This window comes from Phoca vitulina, unplaced genomic scaffold (assembly GCF_004348235.1).
Source record: "Phoca vitulina isolate PV1807 unplaced genomic scaffold, GSC_HSeal_1.0 scaffold50, whole genome shotgun sequence".
In the NCBI taxonomy this organism is placed as follows: Eukaryota; Metazoa; Chordata; class Mammalia; order Carnivora; family Phocidae; genus Phoca; species Phoca vitulina.
This window is the reverse complement of record NW_022589753.1, coordinates 9,715,089-9,732,036: the sequence shown is the minus strand read 5'-3', so window position 1 is coordinate 9,732,036 and position 16,948 is coordinate 9,715,089. Positions and strand designations below refer to the sequence as shown.

General features: G+C 45.9%; 1 protein-coding gene across 1 annotated transcript in view; it reads right to left on the bottom strand.

Annotated features, from left to right (window-relative positions):
* Positions 1-5,764: 5,764 nt before the first annotated feature.
* Positions 5,765-16,948, bottom strand: part of ZFP64 (ZFP64 zinc finger protein) — a 77,981-nt gene continuing 66,797 nt past the window's right edge. The window contains exons 8-9 of the mRNA XM_032387705.1: positions 9,452-9,703; positions 5,765-6,655 (exon numbers count right to left, since the gene is read on the bottom strand). Coding sequence (XP_032243596.1) covers positions 5,946-6,655; positions 9,452-9,703 — 962 coding nt within the window. The 3' untranslated portion in view covers positions 5,765-5,945. The remainder of the gene's footprint in view (positions 6,656-9,451; positions 9,704-16,948) is intronic.

Below are 16,948 nucleotides of genomic sequence, written 5' to 3'. Positions count from 1 at the left end.
CTTTCTGCGGGTCAAAGTCCGTTAAACTAACGTGAGGATTGAGCCATCTGAAAGAGCAGCTCATTGGAAAAAGATTGTACACCATGGTACAAAGAGCTCATTTGGTGAAGGCCTCCTACTGCAAGGTGTTTTGGGCAGGGGTGGTGGGTAAGTTTTTTTAAGATTTATTTTAGAGAGAGACAGCACTAGCAGGAGGGGGAGAGGGAGAGAGAGAATCTTAAGCAGTCTCCTTGCAGAGCCTGATGTGGGGCTTCATCCCAGGACCCTGAGATCATGACCTGCATTGAAACCAAGAGTCAGACGTCCAACCAACTGCGCCACCCAGGCGCCCTGGGGGTTAAGTTTTCAAATGTTGGTGCTACTAGATCTGTGTTATGATGTAAGCAAGTGCAGATTCAAATTTTGCCACGGACACCAGATCCCAAAAACTCTATTAGCACTGAAGGTCTTCATATAGGGTCAAGGGGACCATGGATGGAATTTAGAGGGTCCAAGGGCTTGGACAGGAAAGAAGAGGAACTTCCTGCACTAGCCTTCAACTGAAATTGAGCATTTCTGTCAATTCTGGATATAGGTACCAAACCACAGTGGCATGAGCAAGCCAAAGGAAATCAGGTATGTGCATAGAACATGTGAAATACATAACTTTTCAGGCTCTAGTTATCTTGAAATACCATCACCATTTCAAAATAAGAGTTACTAGATCTGCTGCTAGAACATATTTAATGCACTATTAAGTGTACATAATTCAAAAAATATTTTGATAACTATTTCAATATAATTGTTTCCCTTGCAAACAGATGCATTGTTTTCTTCTTTTAAACATCACTCAGGGGGCCTGGGCGGCTCGGTCAGTTAAGCGTCTGCCTTCGGCTCAGGTCATGATCCCAGGGTCCTGGGATCGAGCCCCACTTCGGGCTCCATGCTCAGCAGGGAGTCTGCTTCTCCCTCTCCCTGCTCGTGTTCTCGCTTGCTCTCCCCCCCGCCCAAATAAATAAAATCTTTAAACATCACTCAGAAGGGAGTCATAGATTTCACTGGACTGAAAGAGGTCCAGGCCTCAAAAAAATGAACTCAGGCCTTAAGGCAGATCTCCCAAGCCGGCAGTATTGGGTATTAGAAGGACTTCCACTGGCAAGCCTCAGACACGGGTTCAAATCCTAACACTCTTGACTTCAGACAATACAATTATGTAGTGTATGTTGGGAGAAAGTCATGTTGGTCGTTCCTGCAATACTTGCCCCAGCAGGTGGTCGGACAGCCTAGGGACACTTCTGCAATCATCCGCTACCCATAACTGAAGTGTTTTTTTTTTTTCCCAATCCCACCATAGACCTCCCCATTCTTGCAGAAAGTGCTTATACTTTTTCTGCCTTAACATTTGGAACTCAAATGGTTCCACCTGATTCCCTCACCTCTGCCAGGGGAAGACACCCTATACTTGGGTGGAGACCCAGACTGCAGATACCATGTGGGAATGTGAGCCCGGTACACCTGGGCTTGGCTATCCTGCACTAGCTGTATTAACCTTTCTGAAGATAGGTTCCCTTATTAGGACAAATGCAAATGCCATTCCTTGTGAGGTCTGAATGGAATGGTGCAGAGGAATGCTTGAACACCATGGTTCCCCGTGCTTGTTCCTCCCATGCAGAGCCCTGTCTGGCCCACCATGGTTACGACAGCTTCTGGACCAGCAACACAGGCAGGTTTCCTTCTTAGGCAGATTCTTTTTCTTCCTTCACAGGACCAGCTACATAATTTGCAGGGTCTGATGCCAAATGAAAACACAGGGCTCTTTGTTTAAAAATTAATTTCAGGATGGCAAGAGCAGAGCACACAATTAAGTGTAGGGCCCTTTGTGACAGCAAGGTGGCAGGTCCATGAGGACAGCCCTGCTCCTTCAATGGGAGCATCTGTCCCCCTGTTGCACATCAGAATCACCTGCAGAATTCCAGAAAATACCACCCCCCGCCCCAGGCGGTCTCTCAAGATAGGTTCCATATACCTAAGAGCTTCCCAGGTGACTGTGGCCACTGTTGAGCTCACTGGACTAGAGGGACAGAAAACCGTGGACAAATGCCATGGACCAACATCCATCAAGAGCAGGCAAAGACAGCCCCAGTAAAACCCTGATAAAAGCGAAGTGTTTGTATATAGAACACCCCGGGTGTTCGGGATCTGAGCCAGGTGTTTCCTAGGAAAGTCGTCTCCAACTTTTAGGAGGCTGCATTGCTGCTCAGGGGCAGAGAACACTCATGACCTAGCGTCTCTTTCCAGGTTTTAACGTGGCAGAGGCTACCCCAGAGCCACCATGTCCCAGCTCCCTTCACCATAGCAATGCCGTAGGACCTGCCAGGTAGCTGGGGAGGTGAGCTAGAGTTTACGTACAACTTCCTGGCCGTGTTTAGGGGAAGGGGCATGGCCTTTTCCACCTGGTTGGAGCTTAAGGCGGCACCATCTTGGACCACATGTGGAAGATCTAGAGTGGGGGAGAAGACAGAAGCCATGTTCCCCAACATCAGAAGGTCACAGTACTAGTTCTTGGTTATTTTCTAATCTGCCTCCCCCCTCCCCCAACTGAAGAAACAAGAAACGGGTGAACAGGTAAGCCAACCTTAGTTTCGTTTTACACCAGTTGGTTTTAGCATTAAGCCAAATGCCTGAAGCGGCACATTTAGAGGAGCAAACAGAGAATCCGAGTCTCTGGTTGGATGCCAGCCAGATAGTACTGCCAGAGGCTGGGGCTTCCTCACATCCTTCCTCCTCAACCCCATTAACTTACGTCAAAAGGCTTCTTCGGGATTGTCCACATCACCCTGCTCAATTTACTACTTTAATAAAATTTTTGTCTGAGACCCAGCCTAGCATTTTGTTAACATGGACTCTGGAGCTACCCTGCCAGGGGCTGAAACCTAAGTCTGTTCTAGAAGTTTCTTCACCTTTATGCTTCCGGTTTTTGCATTTGGACCAGAGGCAGGGATCAGGGTGGGGTGGGTGAGGCAGTCCCCTCAGGTGCCAAAAGAAAGTGGTACCCCAAATCTCACTGACCAAGGTCAATATTTTAATGCAATTTTACATGAGACTAGGATCCAATTCTGCCCCTGCATAACTGGCCTCAATTCCCAGGCCAACTTCTACTACTACTTCACAACAACAAAGTGGCTGACCTGGGGCCCATAGTTTGCCAATTAAAGTATTTCTTGGTTATGGAGTTTTTGGTGCCCTAGGCAAAGGCCTCCCTTCCCTTGCCCTAGTCCCAGCTCTGGACGGCACTGGGAGAAATCAGTGAACACAGATAAAGTTCTTAGCACAATGTCTGGCTCAGAGTAGGAACTCATGTTGCCATGGCAACAGAAACAGGTTCATCCTTTTTAAGAAAAACTAAATGGGACCAAAAAATCCACGTACTATAGTGCTTAGAAGGCAGCAAGAAACCATAAGCAGAAAAGAACACGAGGTCATCTTGATTTCTGGACTCTTTCCTGGAGATTTTATAGCCAATCTGAATAAAGATCAGAAGGACCCCGTTTTTCCCAATGCCTAAACTTGAACTCATCTGTTGCATGAAGCAGCCCCCTCCTTGAAGGGACCCCAGGACATTTAGCATTCTCAGTATCTCTTTCCCATGTTTTTAACCCATGATCATTTACCCTGTTGCTTGTACTCATCAATAGTCCAGCTCAGGTGTCAGCAAACTAGGCCTTCCAAATCATGGCCTTTTTTTGTAAAGTTTTATCGACACACGGCTATGCCCATTCGCTTACCTATTATTTCCGGCTACTTTAGTGACAATGGCAGAGTTGAGTAATTGTGCTAAAACAGCAGAGATGAACAGAGTTGAATAGACAAAGGCCAGCAAAGCCCAGAATATTTACTATCTGGCCCTTGATTGAAAAAGTCCACCAACTCCTGGTCTGGGTGAAGTCAGACCGCAAACATACTCAGTTTCCCCTTTCAGACCCATACTGACCTTTCAAACAGAGGCACAGAAACTTGGCCGTTCTGGTCTGCACCAGGTCAGCAGCCCCTTAGCCATCACGGCTCTTTCCCACAGTTCTGTCCTTATCTATATATTTGAAGTCTCATCCTAGAAGGGTTTACTCTTGTACTTCCTGAATTGTTTTATAAAGTTTTATTGGAACACAGACACGTTCATTCTTTCTCTTATAGCCTATGGCTGCTTTTGTGCTAAAGCCAGAGTTTCCTCACAAGAGAGACCTTACGGCCCTACAATGCCTCCAATATTTACAATGTGGTCTGGCACTCTGTGCGAACCTCTGCTCTATGGGGAATCCAAATTCACGGGTTATACCCAGGGTGGACCTCAGACCCCTGAAGTCCATACAACTGGGGAAAAAAAATACCTTTTAAAAAGGCTTTCCTGTTTATCTGAAGAGCTGTGATACGAAAAGTTCAAGGAACGTTTATATGATTTCGATCTACGGGTTCCCACTTGAAAGGTCAACAGCCCTCTTGCTACTAGAACAGAAACACAGATAAGACTCATGACAAACAGAGGTGACAACAGAATTTGTACAATGCATGGGCATTCAGTCACCAGACACTCTTCTGGACAATCGAAAAGCAAAGCAATCCAAAGCAAGCAAAGCAAAGATTAATTCTATCATGGGTCTCAGACATCATTTTCTCCTTACAACAAAGAGATCCAACAGTGTATCATCATTCACCTGCTGCCACACTTAAATCAGGTATGTTCAAACAACAGAATTCATAATGAAATAAGCTACATACCTTCCATAAGTGAACTATTTATTCCCTTGTGTACAGTCTATAAAAGTCTTCACGTCCTTTTTCTCCTAGTTTACCAAAAACGATGGATCTATTTAATCGGTTTTAAAAGCACCGATGTTTAACTTGATGAGGGCGCATAAGAATTTCTATTAAACAAAAACTGTACTTGAAGATGCCAAACAACGAAACAACTCTGGATAAGTTATAGATCCATTGGCATTCCAGAGCCTCCTAAGATTTGGCCAAAGTAAAATGTCCATCTACAAGAAGTTTGGATTTTCATTTGTTGGTTCGGCGAACACCAAGTGCTTATTGGGATGAAAGACCCTAAGCTCCGCCTGCCGCATGCATCGCACGTCCCAGAACCAAGCCCGGGGCCCCAAGTCTTTTCTCTATGAAGTATGTAAATGCAGTTTCACAATGCACACGTGCGGGCTCAGCCAGTGTTAGCTTGATCTCTGGCGCCACCTACAGGTCAAGCTGCATTTCACGTCACTGCAGCATTAATACCTCGAGAAATCTGTGTGCGCCCCGAACGCATTACTGAATGGGGTGGGGATGGAGAACCCCACACCCTAACCAGTCTAATGGAAGAATGTAAAGAAAAACGGAGCGTTCCTCTTACGTCATTCTACAGCTGAGTCTGCCTTTTTATTATAAGACAATGATAAAAGGAACCACACGAATGCATAAGGCAAACACTCATAACCACCACCCAGGTTAAGAAATAGAACTTTCCCAGATGCCCCAGGTCCTCCACGTAACGCACCCCCGCCGCCATCCTAGCCTTCCCCACTATACACATCAGTTTAGTTCTCCACGTGGTCTAAACAGTTTCATAATTCCATTGGAGGTGGATCAGTTTTAGGATCGGAATCCATCACGAAACTATCCCTGTGGGATAGAGCGGTGCGCAGTGGACCCCCCCCCCCCCCCCCAGCCTTGGAACGACTGGGTCGACTTGCGGAGCCGATGTTTGGAGGGAAGACAGCAACGTGGAGGGGTGTCTCCACGCTGTTGCTTTGGCATCGGTTCTCACGCCAGTGACCCGCAGCCATGGCCTTGAGGGCCTATAAAGTTGGAGCATCCGTCCCCAGAGCTGGTGACAAGTCTGGCTTGGCGGCCTCCGCTCGGAGGGCTGGCCCGCAGCATCTGTCTGGCGTTCGGACAGCCGACCACCGTCTGTGGCTCAACTAGAGGCCCTGGCTGGGCTCCAGGGACGTCTCCAGCTGCCCCGCGGAGACCAGGGTGCCCAGCTGCCCCGGGGCACTGCTTTCGGGCGGGAAGGTGACCAAGTCTGAGTTCTTGTTCTCGCTCTGGTCGTTGTGCTGCTTCTTGTGGCATCTCAGAGAGTCGTCCCTGACGAAGGAGGCACCGCAGGTCTCGCAGCGGAAGGCCCGCTGGGTCACTATTTTGGCCACGTGCTGGGAGCTGCTCCCTCGGGGCCCTTCCTTGCCGTGCGGGGCCTGGTTCTCCGTTTTGGCCTCGTCCCTGTGCACCTTGTCAATGTGCTTGGCCAGGCTGCTGGGCCGCTTGGTGTCGAAGCTGCAGAAGTCACACTTGAACGGGCGGTCGGTGCAGTGCACTCGGCTGTGCACGCGCAGGGCCGCAGTGCTGGAGCACGAGTAGCTGCACTCGGGACACTTCTCGGGGTGGTCGGCCTGGTGCAGCCGGCTGTGCTCCAGGAGGTCGGCCCGGTCCCGGCCCTGGAAGGAGCAGTGCAGGCACTTGAACGTGTGCTTGATGCGGATGTGCGACTTGAGGTTCGCCTTCATCGTGCAGCGGACGTCACAGAACTCGCACTTGAAAGGCTTCTCCCCCGAGTGCACGATCATGTGCCTTTTCAAGTCCGAGCTGATTTTGAACTTGGCGCTACAGAGCCAGCACTGGAAGGGGGTGTCCCCTAGCAACGGAAGGTGTGTTTCCATTAGAGCAAGCAGGCAAAAGAACTCCTCCCTCCCCCCTCCGAACATGCGTCAGAACACGTGGTGCAGAGAGAGTTGGGTCTTTGAACTCCAACGACGGGTAACTCCCTGATACCGCCACTTACCATGTGCCTTAACTTCTTTTATCCTCACAACAATCTTATCAGTGGGTACTATTGCCCCCATTGAACAGATGGGATAATGGAGGCTTCGAGGTCAAATAGCAGGGATTTGAACTCAGGCACCAGGGCGTCCAAGTCCACACTCTTCATGAGGCCACTTTACTTTCCAATCTAGCTCTCATTTAATCTAACACCCCAAAACTGGGCATGGGAGAGGTGCAATTTATGTTACAACTGTGCCGAATCAAACTAGGACTTATTGCTGACTCTAATGTTTCAGCTGTGTTACATCAATCGATTGGCTTGTATTACTAAAGTCTCATAGTTACACAACGAGACTGAATTTTATTTATAAAATTAATACAGGAATATGGCAGCAGGGGACAAATTCCTGAAAATCCATAGCCTCCTTTGTACTCTGGAGGCACTGCTAAGGATTTTTAGTGCTTCTGGAGGTTGCTACTTTAACGATTATCATCAGTTGAACATAAGCAGAGATGAGGATCTCACTTACCCTACACGTCCACCCTACCCCCCCAGCCTCTCCTCCATTGTTGGGTGTGTATTTTACCCCTCTGGCATTATCTTCTACATTGGGTAATAGCATCCTAACTTTTAGTCCATCAGCTTGAGAGGTTTCTTGAGGATTCCCTTGTCTTCACCATACTACCTCTTCCTACTTGTCAGGATTTTCACATTTAAGTTCAAGAACATTCGCATTCTGGCCAGTGAATTCCCATGCTTTAACTAGTTGTTTTCAGTGTTCGAATCAAACTGTAATTTATGACTGGGTATATGTCATTCACCGGGCCAAATACTGCACCAGAATTCCACTCACCTCCTTAGAGGGTCACTGTCACACCTGGGCCATTGGATAATGTTGTTAGCATTAAGGTCACACTGATTCTCTTTTCTTACATGCTCATTTTGGGTCACAGTTTAGCTTAATTCTTGACTGGACTATGCATTCAGGAAAAAAGAATCTTGCCATAATCTCAAAAGTAACCCAGTCCTTTAATTATGGAATATTTTAGATAAAATTTCTTGTGAATTTTGAGTTTCTAATTTACTGAATTTTCTTTTAAACCTTCAACATAGGAATCATCCTGATACTTCCCTTTACTGCAACCTCTGTTTGCTATATTCAAATATATATCAAATACGCCAAATTTTGTTTTCTCCCTGGAGAAGACTTTATCTTCCAGTAACTTCCACTAGCATGATGGCTGGTAGTTTGATTTCTTGCCTAATTTTGTCTACTTTCTACCTGTATACTTCAGATAGTTTAGCTGGGTATAGAATTCTTCATTCAAAATCACTTCCCAACTTTGAGGGCATTATTCCACTATCCCCCTAGAAGCTAATACTACTGAGAAGTTTTTCTAGGTTTGACTCTGCCCATCCACTCTGTACTGCTTGGCATCTTGTGAATCCTTTCCACTCTCATGGCTCCTTAGAATTGGGAAATTCTTTCTCATTTGATTTTCTCACTTCTATTTTTTTTTTCCTAGACCTAGTCAGTAACCAAACTTCCAATTTCTTATTCTTTCTCAGTTATCCAAATCAGTTTTTTTTTTTTTCTTTCTTCTAATGTCTGGGAAATTTCTTTGCCTTTGTAGTCAACAATTCCAGTTTTAATTCTTACTTCGTTCTCACTACATTTTCAAAGAACTCTTCTTGGATGCAACATTTCTGCTAGTGGGTAGATACCAATTAGAATTGAAGAATTCTTGTCTGTGACCCAAGTACTCTGTTAACTCCAGGATTTGTTAGATTTGGGGCATTTTAGATCACTCATCTCCTGCCAATGATTCATAATCCATAGTTGACATTTAGTTTAGGAAGAACAGATTGGTTTAAGGATTAGATATAGGTGACCATTGGTTTTACCTCCTACTGGGCAGTATGGACCATGTTGCCAATAGGCTTTAGCTTCTCCTCTGAGCTCTGTGGTCTTGGCAGTCTACATGCCAGTTCCAAGTCCAGAGCTCTCAGGGCAGTAAAACATTGGTTAGAAAGACTGGGAGGCAGCCATAGAGTTGGGAGCCATTTGTCTGCTGGACGATTTTTTTTTTTTTTTTAAACTTAGTTTCAGATGTCAGCATATCCTATCTGCTCGCCATCTTCCATGAATTCATTGAAAAGCCTCATTTTCTGGGCCTTCTTATGAGCCTCCCAATCCCCACTTTTCTGTGCCATGATGAACTGGTTGATTCTATCTATTGTTATTCAATGGGGTCTCACAAAGGGAAGATAAAGCTCTTTGCCAAGTCTAATTTCCAGCACTAGAAGTCTGTGATTTGCAGTTCCAGTCAACTAATTTTGCAACGCATCTGAATTCAGCCATGCGATCAGTTTATGTGAAATGACTGAAACACCTAGTTTATACGCCAGACTTTTGAGAGACATCCCTTGCTTCCCTGCTGTAGTGGGTACTCATCCCCAGCTGTGGCCTATGTAATGGAGTTAGAAAAAACCCAGCTGTCAGACTTCCACGTTTTACTGAAAATTGCCATCTAAGTGAAAAACCACAGAGATTCCAATTCCTTTACTTTTGACCACCAAGTCCTCTTGGTTGCTTGTGTTTTGGCGAGATGAAGGTTAAGAAACTGGACAACAGGTAAGGCACAGGTCTCCGGGCCAGGGACCTACCTGTGTGGGACCGCAGGTGGACGGTGAGCTGGCTCGAGTTGCGGCTGGCATACGGGCAGAGCTGACATTTGTAGGGCCGCTCGTCCGAGTGGATCCGCAGGTGCTTCTTGAGGCTGCTGCTGTCCACAGCGGCATAGTCACAGAGGTGACACTTGTGGGGCTTTACACTGGTGTGGCAGCGCATGTGCATGGTCAGGTTGTCCTTCCGGCTGAAGCACTTGTCGCAGAACTCACACTTGTGGGGTTTGTCTCCTTCAAACACATAAGGAAGATTTGAGGGTTTAAGGGTTTCTCTATTAAGGTGACCGCAGAGAGATCTGACCAAGACGGTAGCCTGGGCCTAGGGGTCTGCTTCTTCCTTCTGTCCCAGTGCTCAGACAGGAAGACACTGAAGTACGTAGTTCAGCATGCTGGGAAACGAGAAGGTGTGCTAGGCATGGATGGCTCACAAATTTTAAAGAACCCTAAGGAACAGGTAAGATCAGATTGAAGGAGAAAAGTCACAGACCAAACTCTGTTTGGGAAAAAGGGAGTGGTCATAGAAGTATTCAAGATCAGGTGTAGGGACCTTGGAACAGCTTTCATGGCTCATATTGAACGGTCTGCTGGCCTCCTCCTTTACTTGTGCCAAACCATAGCAGCAATGGTGTCTACCCCAGGCTGTTAGAAAATGAGGGCGCTTACACCACAGAAACAGTGCAAAGGCCTCAAGTAGTTAGAAATAATCTGGAGAACAGAACCCCATGGCCAGAGCGTTTCCTCCAGTGTTCCATCCCTCCCCTACAACCACTCCAGACTGATCATTTACAAATAAAAAAATCTACCCAATAACCAAATGCTTGGGGGAAAGCCAGAACCCAGGAAGACACACCCAACTCAAGAAGTTGAGGTTCTAAGAGCAAATAGTTTTCATTTCCGTAATAATTCCGATTCTCCTAGGTCTCTCAAGACTCCAAATTCATGAGTGGAAAAGATGTTAGAAAAAAGCGTTTTGAAGATGGAGCTCCAGAATCTCCCAGAAGGCTGCCCAAAAGGACAAGAGGGAAAGTGCAAGACATGAAAGCCAGTTCTAGATGGTCCAGGACGAAACAAATAGTTATTTCTCAACACTAACGACAGTCCCAGGTCTTAAGATGGCTTATCTGGAGGCAGGGTGATAGTTTCAGAAGCCCAAGGAGCTCTTACAGCTTTCAGAAAGAAATGCTCAGATCAGCATGTAATTCCTCAGACAATGGGAGCAGTGTCTGCAAAGTTCTATGGAAATTATTTAAATAGAGTCCTATACTTGAACTAGCATTCAGTAGGAAGAGAAAATAAAGCCAGATGATGACTCAGAGCATCACACTTGAACTGTGTACATAAGAAAAAAGGAAGTGGATAAGATGTGGGTTCTAATAAAATGGAAAGTATTGCTTCCAAACCACAAGAGAATCATACAAAAAGGCAAAAGAACACAAGTCAAACTACATATAAGTAAAAACAGGTTAAGTTTCCCTGTTAAAAGTTTTAACACATTTTAAAAATCAGCTTAATGCTCCTAAGGTACATAAGTATTTTAGGAAAATGCTAGAAGATAGGAGTATCAAATATTGGGCAAAACAGAAATCTTGGTGAAAGCCGCTAAAAAAAAATTCATACTGAAAAGATAAAACCAAATAGATGGGACTCAAACTTATGAATCTGATATGGTTTCCCAGAAGGTTTTTCAAAAGTCAGGGCATATTTTAAAACAATTTTTAAGAATCAAAATCCGATTACAAACTCCCTAGAGACGGGCAGGGAAAGCTCTGTCAAAACCTATAGCCTAGCCCTGTTTTCAGAAGGATGTTTGTAGACAAGTTCATTTTTAACAAATGGCTGGAAGTGAACTATGCAATTTGATGAACTAGAAGAAATCAAGATATACAGCAGTTAATCCATATAAACAAAAATGGTCAAGAAGGGAGGTTTGCTCAAGATACCAATACCCCAGGGTCTTCAAGCTCAGCATCACTGCCTTTCTGGCCAAGTAATCCTTTGCTGTAGGCTGTCCTAAGCAGCATCTCTCACCACTTCCCAATAGATGCCAGTAGCACCTCCATCCCTAGTTTTAAGGGTCAAAAAGGTCTTCTGATTGTCCAATGTCCCCAGGGCTGGGGGGCGGGGGAGTTGGCACGAGACTACCTGGTTGAGAACCATTCCAACAGACACTGGAAAAGAGAAAGGGGACTGCAGATCAAGTCCATCATGGCTTAAGTAGAACTTTACTCTAATAAATTAAGACTTGATAAAATGGATAATGATTTAGGAATATATCAAATTACAAAGCCTGAACCAGGAGAAAACTGATCAATGACAGAGTTGCTAGGTCAGAGATGAACCCCAAGGTGAACTATGTACTGTTTGACTATTCACTAGTGGTGCCCTGCCCAGGAGAATTCTGCCTCCTAGTTCGTGATCACAGGCTTGGGACTGTGACTCGTTCTGCCCAAAGAGATAGGATCGAAACGGAGGGATCACTCTCAGGCAAATGCTTTTAAGAGCCAGGGTGGTTCACCACATGTTTCTCTTACTCAGATGACCTGTAACGTTACAGATCAGGGTTTGTTTGTTTGTTTGTTTTGTTTTAAAGATTTATTTTTATTTGACAGAGTGTGTGGGTACAAAAGCAGGGGGAGTGGCAGGCAGGAGAGGGAGAAGCAGGCTCCCCACTGAGCAGGGAGCCCGATGTGGGGTTTGATCTCAGGATCCTAGGATCATGACCTGAGCCCAAGGCAGACACTTAACCAGTTGAACCACCCAGGTACACCCACCCTTTTTTTTATAAAAGATTTTGAGACTGCGTGAGCATGGGGGTGGTGGGGGTGGGGGAGAAGGGCAGAGGGAGAAGCAGGCTCCTGGGTGAGCAGGATCCCTGATGCTGGCCCGATCCCAGAACCCTACGATCATGACCTGAGCCAAAGGCAGATGCTTAACCGACTGAGCCACCCAAGCACCAGCCTCCGCCAGATCAGGGGGTTAAAACAGGGCTTGTGGATAAGATTTAGGAGGTCCAAGACCTTGTATGAGAAACTGCTACATTTTTATTTCTACTACCTGTAACTGGAATTTAGCATTTCTACCCATTATGCAATCAACAAACCCAATAATGGTACCAGAGACCCTGGTCAATAGACAGGAGCCATGCTCATACCATATTACACTTGCTGCACTTCTGAAGGATTATTTATGCTCATCACTACTTCACAATTAAGATGAGGATCTGGTAGCTGGTCTGCTAACAAACTCAAGGTTTTCTTAGTGTTCCTGCACATACTCATCATCTGGGGGCTGAGGAGGGGCTCATTAAAATGGGTTTCCCCCCAAGCTTTGGGATGTAATTGACGTGACATTAAGGTGTACAGTGTGAGGATTTGATACAAGTGTATATTGAAAAAGGATTACCACCCTAAGGTTAACACCTTCACCTCAGAAAATTACCGTTTCTTTGTGGTGAGACCATTTAAAGTCTACTCTATTAAGAGTTGCTAACTGAACAGTCGCCACGCTGTTCATTAGCTTCCTAGAACTCCATCTTAGAACTGGAAGTTGGTACCCTTTAACCAACATTTCCCATTTCTCAAGTTAAACTTACAGAGTAAAATGTAGTTTGTGTCAGCGTGCCCGGGTTGGTGCGGAGATTTGGGGTTTCTAACAAGCTCCCAGCTGAGGCTGACACACCTGGTCTTTACCACACTTAAGGGGGGGGCTATGTATTAAAATACCACACGTTTAACACTGATCGAACATGTACAAAAATACTGAAATTTAATTTAAAAACCTTCTGGGAAGGGTCCATAAGCTTCACAAAATTGCCAAGTGTCCATGGCAGAAAAAAAAAAAAAAAAGGTCAAGACTGCCTTTATCTGGCATGTTCCAGAAAGAGGCCAGGCCACTCCACGGGCCGGTTCCCAGACAGAAGACAGCACAAGGCGCAGAGGGGTGACCGACTCTGGGGGACACTGGGAGGGACTGAGCGGTCTTCATTTGTCCTGGAGATGGACACTGTCCTCACAACCTAATCTACACTCTCTCCATCCACTGAGAAAGTCAGAAGCGGAGAGCATTGTGGGCGTGTTCTATCAAGTCTTCCAGGAACAGTGTTTCCACTGTCTATAGCACAGGGAAAGAAAAAATGCCCCCACTCATTTCATGACCAATTAACCCTGATTCCAGTACTAAAAGAAGAAATAGGATAAAAAACAGAAATATTGTAAGTCAGTCTCCTTTACTAAGCTAAATGCTGCATGAGCATCTTAAAACATTTACAACTCAACTATTATTTCTGATTAAAAATTTTTATCCAGGATAAACTGGCATTTGGGGTATAAAGAGGAAATGTAACTTTACAATGAATAAAAAACCACCCCAAAATCAAGGCCTTGTTCTCCAGGAGGTCTCTAATGTGAGCACACCCAGCTTTCTAGTTCTCTCTCCCCCGGATAAGCCTCAGCAAGCCCCCATTCCCGGCACAGAGGCCCTTCTCTGAGCCGCTGTGTCCGCCGCGCCTCCCTCCCCTGCATTAGCCTGTCCTATCAAACTCCACCTCCGCGGTTCTCAGAGTGCAGTGCCTGGGGGTCCCCGAGTCTCTTCCGGTCGAGTCTGCAGCCAGAAGTATCTTCATCCTACTACGAAGATGGGACTTTTCCTTTTTCATGGTTGACATTCACTCTGCTGTGGGAGCACCTGGGCAGAACTGCAGGTGCCTGAGCACGGATTGCCAGCCACCCCCCCCCCCCAGAAGGTGATTCCTCCCAGCCGTGCCCTCCCAGGGAACCCAGTGCCAGTTTCACTTAGGAATAGCCTTCCCAGCAGCAAAACCGATTATATTAAATCTCTCCTTGCTGACAACTTTTTAAACACCGTGTAATGAAATGGGAAGTATGCAAAGTACACGGTCTTGAGAACAGGCTCTTGCTGGGGGGTAGGAGGGGGCTGCATTGTGAGGTGCAGACGTCAGTTTCACTCGAAAGAAGAGACCCACTGTGGTTTTTTCAAATTTGGGATTTGACGAATATGTTCTTCAGAATGAACTACATGAGCCTGTCATTTCAAGAAAGATTATCAACAATGCTGCAGTGGTAACATCCCAGCTCTAAACTCAAAGTTAGGATTTCGGAACATCTATCCCCTACCCTGGGCATGCAGCTTCCTGGTTCTTAGATTTTTCTGATGAGATTGGGAATATTAACAAGTGATTTTTTTCTATTATAAAATGGGTCAACGTTTGGAAGGATTATGAAAGTTGATAAACCAGTATTTTCCAAGTGGCCAATGCAGGATAGGTGTAAAAAAAAAAAAAAAAAAATCAAGCATAAATAAGAGACATTCAAAAAGTAAATAGAACAATGGATTTTATCAGTTTGAGAAGTTTACGGGTACGGCTCCAGGTTCTATACAGCAACTGATCCTTAAGAAACCCTTAGGGCACCTGGGTGGCTCAGTTTGTGAAGCATCCGATTCTTGGTTTCAGCTCAGGTTGTTCTTTCATGGGTCATGGGAAGGAGTCCTGCATCCGGCTCTGCGCTCAGTGGGGAGTCTGCTTGAAGATTCTCTCCCTCTGCCCCTCCCCCCACTTGCACACTCTTTCTCTAAATTTAAAACAGTTAAAGAAACTTCCCTCTGATGTGTTTTGGTAGAATATTAAAGATTATCAGAAAAGGCTATCAACAAAATATTCCATTTCCAACCACATATGAGGCACCAGATTTTCTTCAGATACTTCAAAACATGGCAACGGACTACATGCAGGTGCGAGAATCCAGCTGACTTGGGATTTACGAAGGTATAGATAATACCACTGGTCACATTTTTGGGGGAAAAATTATTTCTCATACAAGTGTCAGTATAAGGAGCTTACAGGTTTTGTTTTTTTTTTTTTTTTTTTAAGTAATCTCTCCACCCAGTGTGGGGCTCAAACTCACAATCCTGAGATTAAGAGTTGCACGCTCTACCACCCAAGCCAGCCGGCCACCCTGGCTTACTTTTAAGTGGATAAATATTTTAAAGTTTGGTTTTAATTTTTAGTGCAGTAACTATAAAAACACAAACTTGGGGTGGGGGAAAGCTTCAATTCTTAGATGTAAAAAGATCACAACAGTGTTTTGAGAACCACTGTTGAATCCATTAGGCAAAGGTCCAGCCTAAGCCTTAAAAGATCACCTGCACATAGCACCCTCCCCGCCTCTCACAGCTTGGTCAGGGACGCCCTTCAGCCCACACGTCCGTTTTCTTTTTCTTTCTTTTTTTTTTTTTTTTTAAAGATTTTATTTATTTATTTGACAGAGAGAGAGACAGCGAGAGCAGGAACACAAGCAGGGGGAGTGGGAGAGGGAGAAGCAGGCTTCCCGCCGAGCAGGGAGCCCGATGTGGGACTCGATCCCAGGACCCTGGGATCACGACCTGAGCCGAAGGCAGACGCTTAACGACTGAGCCACCCAGGCGCCCCCGTTTTCTTATAAGTAGAACTTTTCTCTATAAGCTGGGCACGTGGCCAGAGTCAAGACTTTTCTCCCAGCCTTCATTTCCACAGCCTGGAGTGACCCATGTGACTACGTTCTGGCCCAACAGGAATGAACCCAAGTGACAGGTAACTTCTAATATATACCTTAAATGGGGGTGTGTGTGTGTGGGGGGGTGTCAGCCAGCTCAGACCATGCCAACATGGGCTACACACTCGGGATGTTAAAGCAACAACCTAAGAGCCCAAGTCCCCGAAACCATGGGGCTGTCTACCATACCTAACTTGGACTGTCGTAAGACAGAAATAGCTTGGTTTTAAGCCACCATTAGTTGGGTCTCACTATTAATCACAAGGGATCCTACTTCTGGGTCATGCCCGGAGAGATGCTGTAAGTCCCCCAGACTCCTCTCTTTTTCACCAGTTAAGATATTCAGAGAACTAGAGCATTTGCTTTGAACACAGAAATAGCCTATGAATCTGCTAGAGAAGCCATCTATCTTGCCCCCGCTTCTGTTATCAAGGAGTCTGTCTGAACCCCACCACGGACAGGGCCTTGCCTACTTTCTGTATCCCCATCATGCTCTGTATTATTCCAATAAAACATTATTAATCCACCCCCGACTATCTTTCTAGGTCTACCTTGGCACTATTCACATTTGGGGGTCTGGGAATTTTTTGTCGCAGGGCCTGACCTGTGGTCCTAGGAATTTGGGGGCACTTCTGGCCCCACCCACTAGGTGGCAGTAGCACTGCCCCAGCTGTGAGCAACCAACCGTGCGGAGCGACCAACCGGCTTTGAAGTTGCCTTAGCCAGTCCTGTTGGTGGGGTCTCCTTTGTTCAGATGGCTTCTGCAATCTGCATGCTCCTGCTGACCTCATCCTGGCAGCCCGGTCTTTCAAGGAGGATCAACATTCCCTTCACTAATAGGCCTTTCATGACCTACCCTTTCCTGGCAAAAAGGACCCTTCATTCTCTTATTTGCACAGCATGATACCCATTTCTAGCTGAGACTACT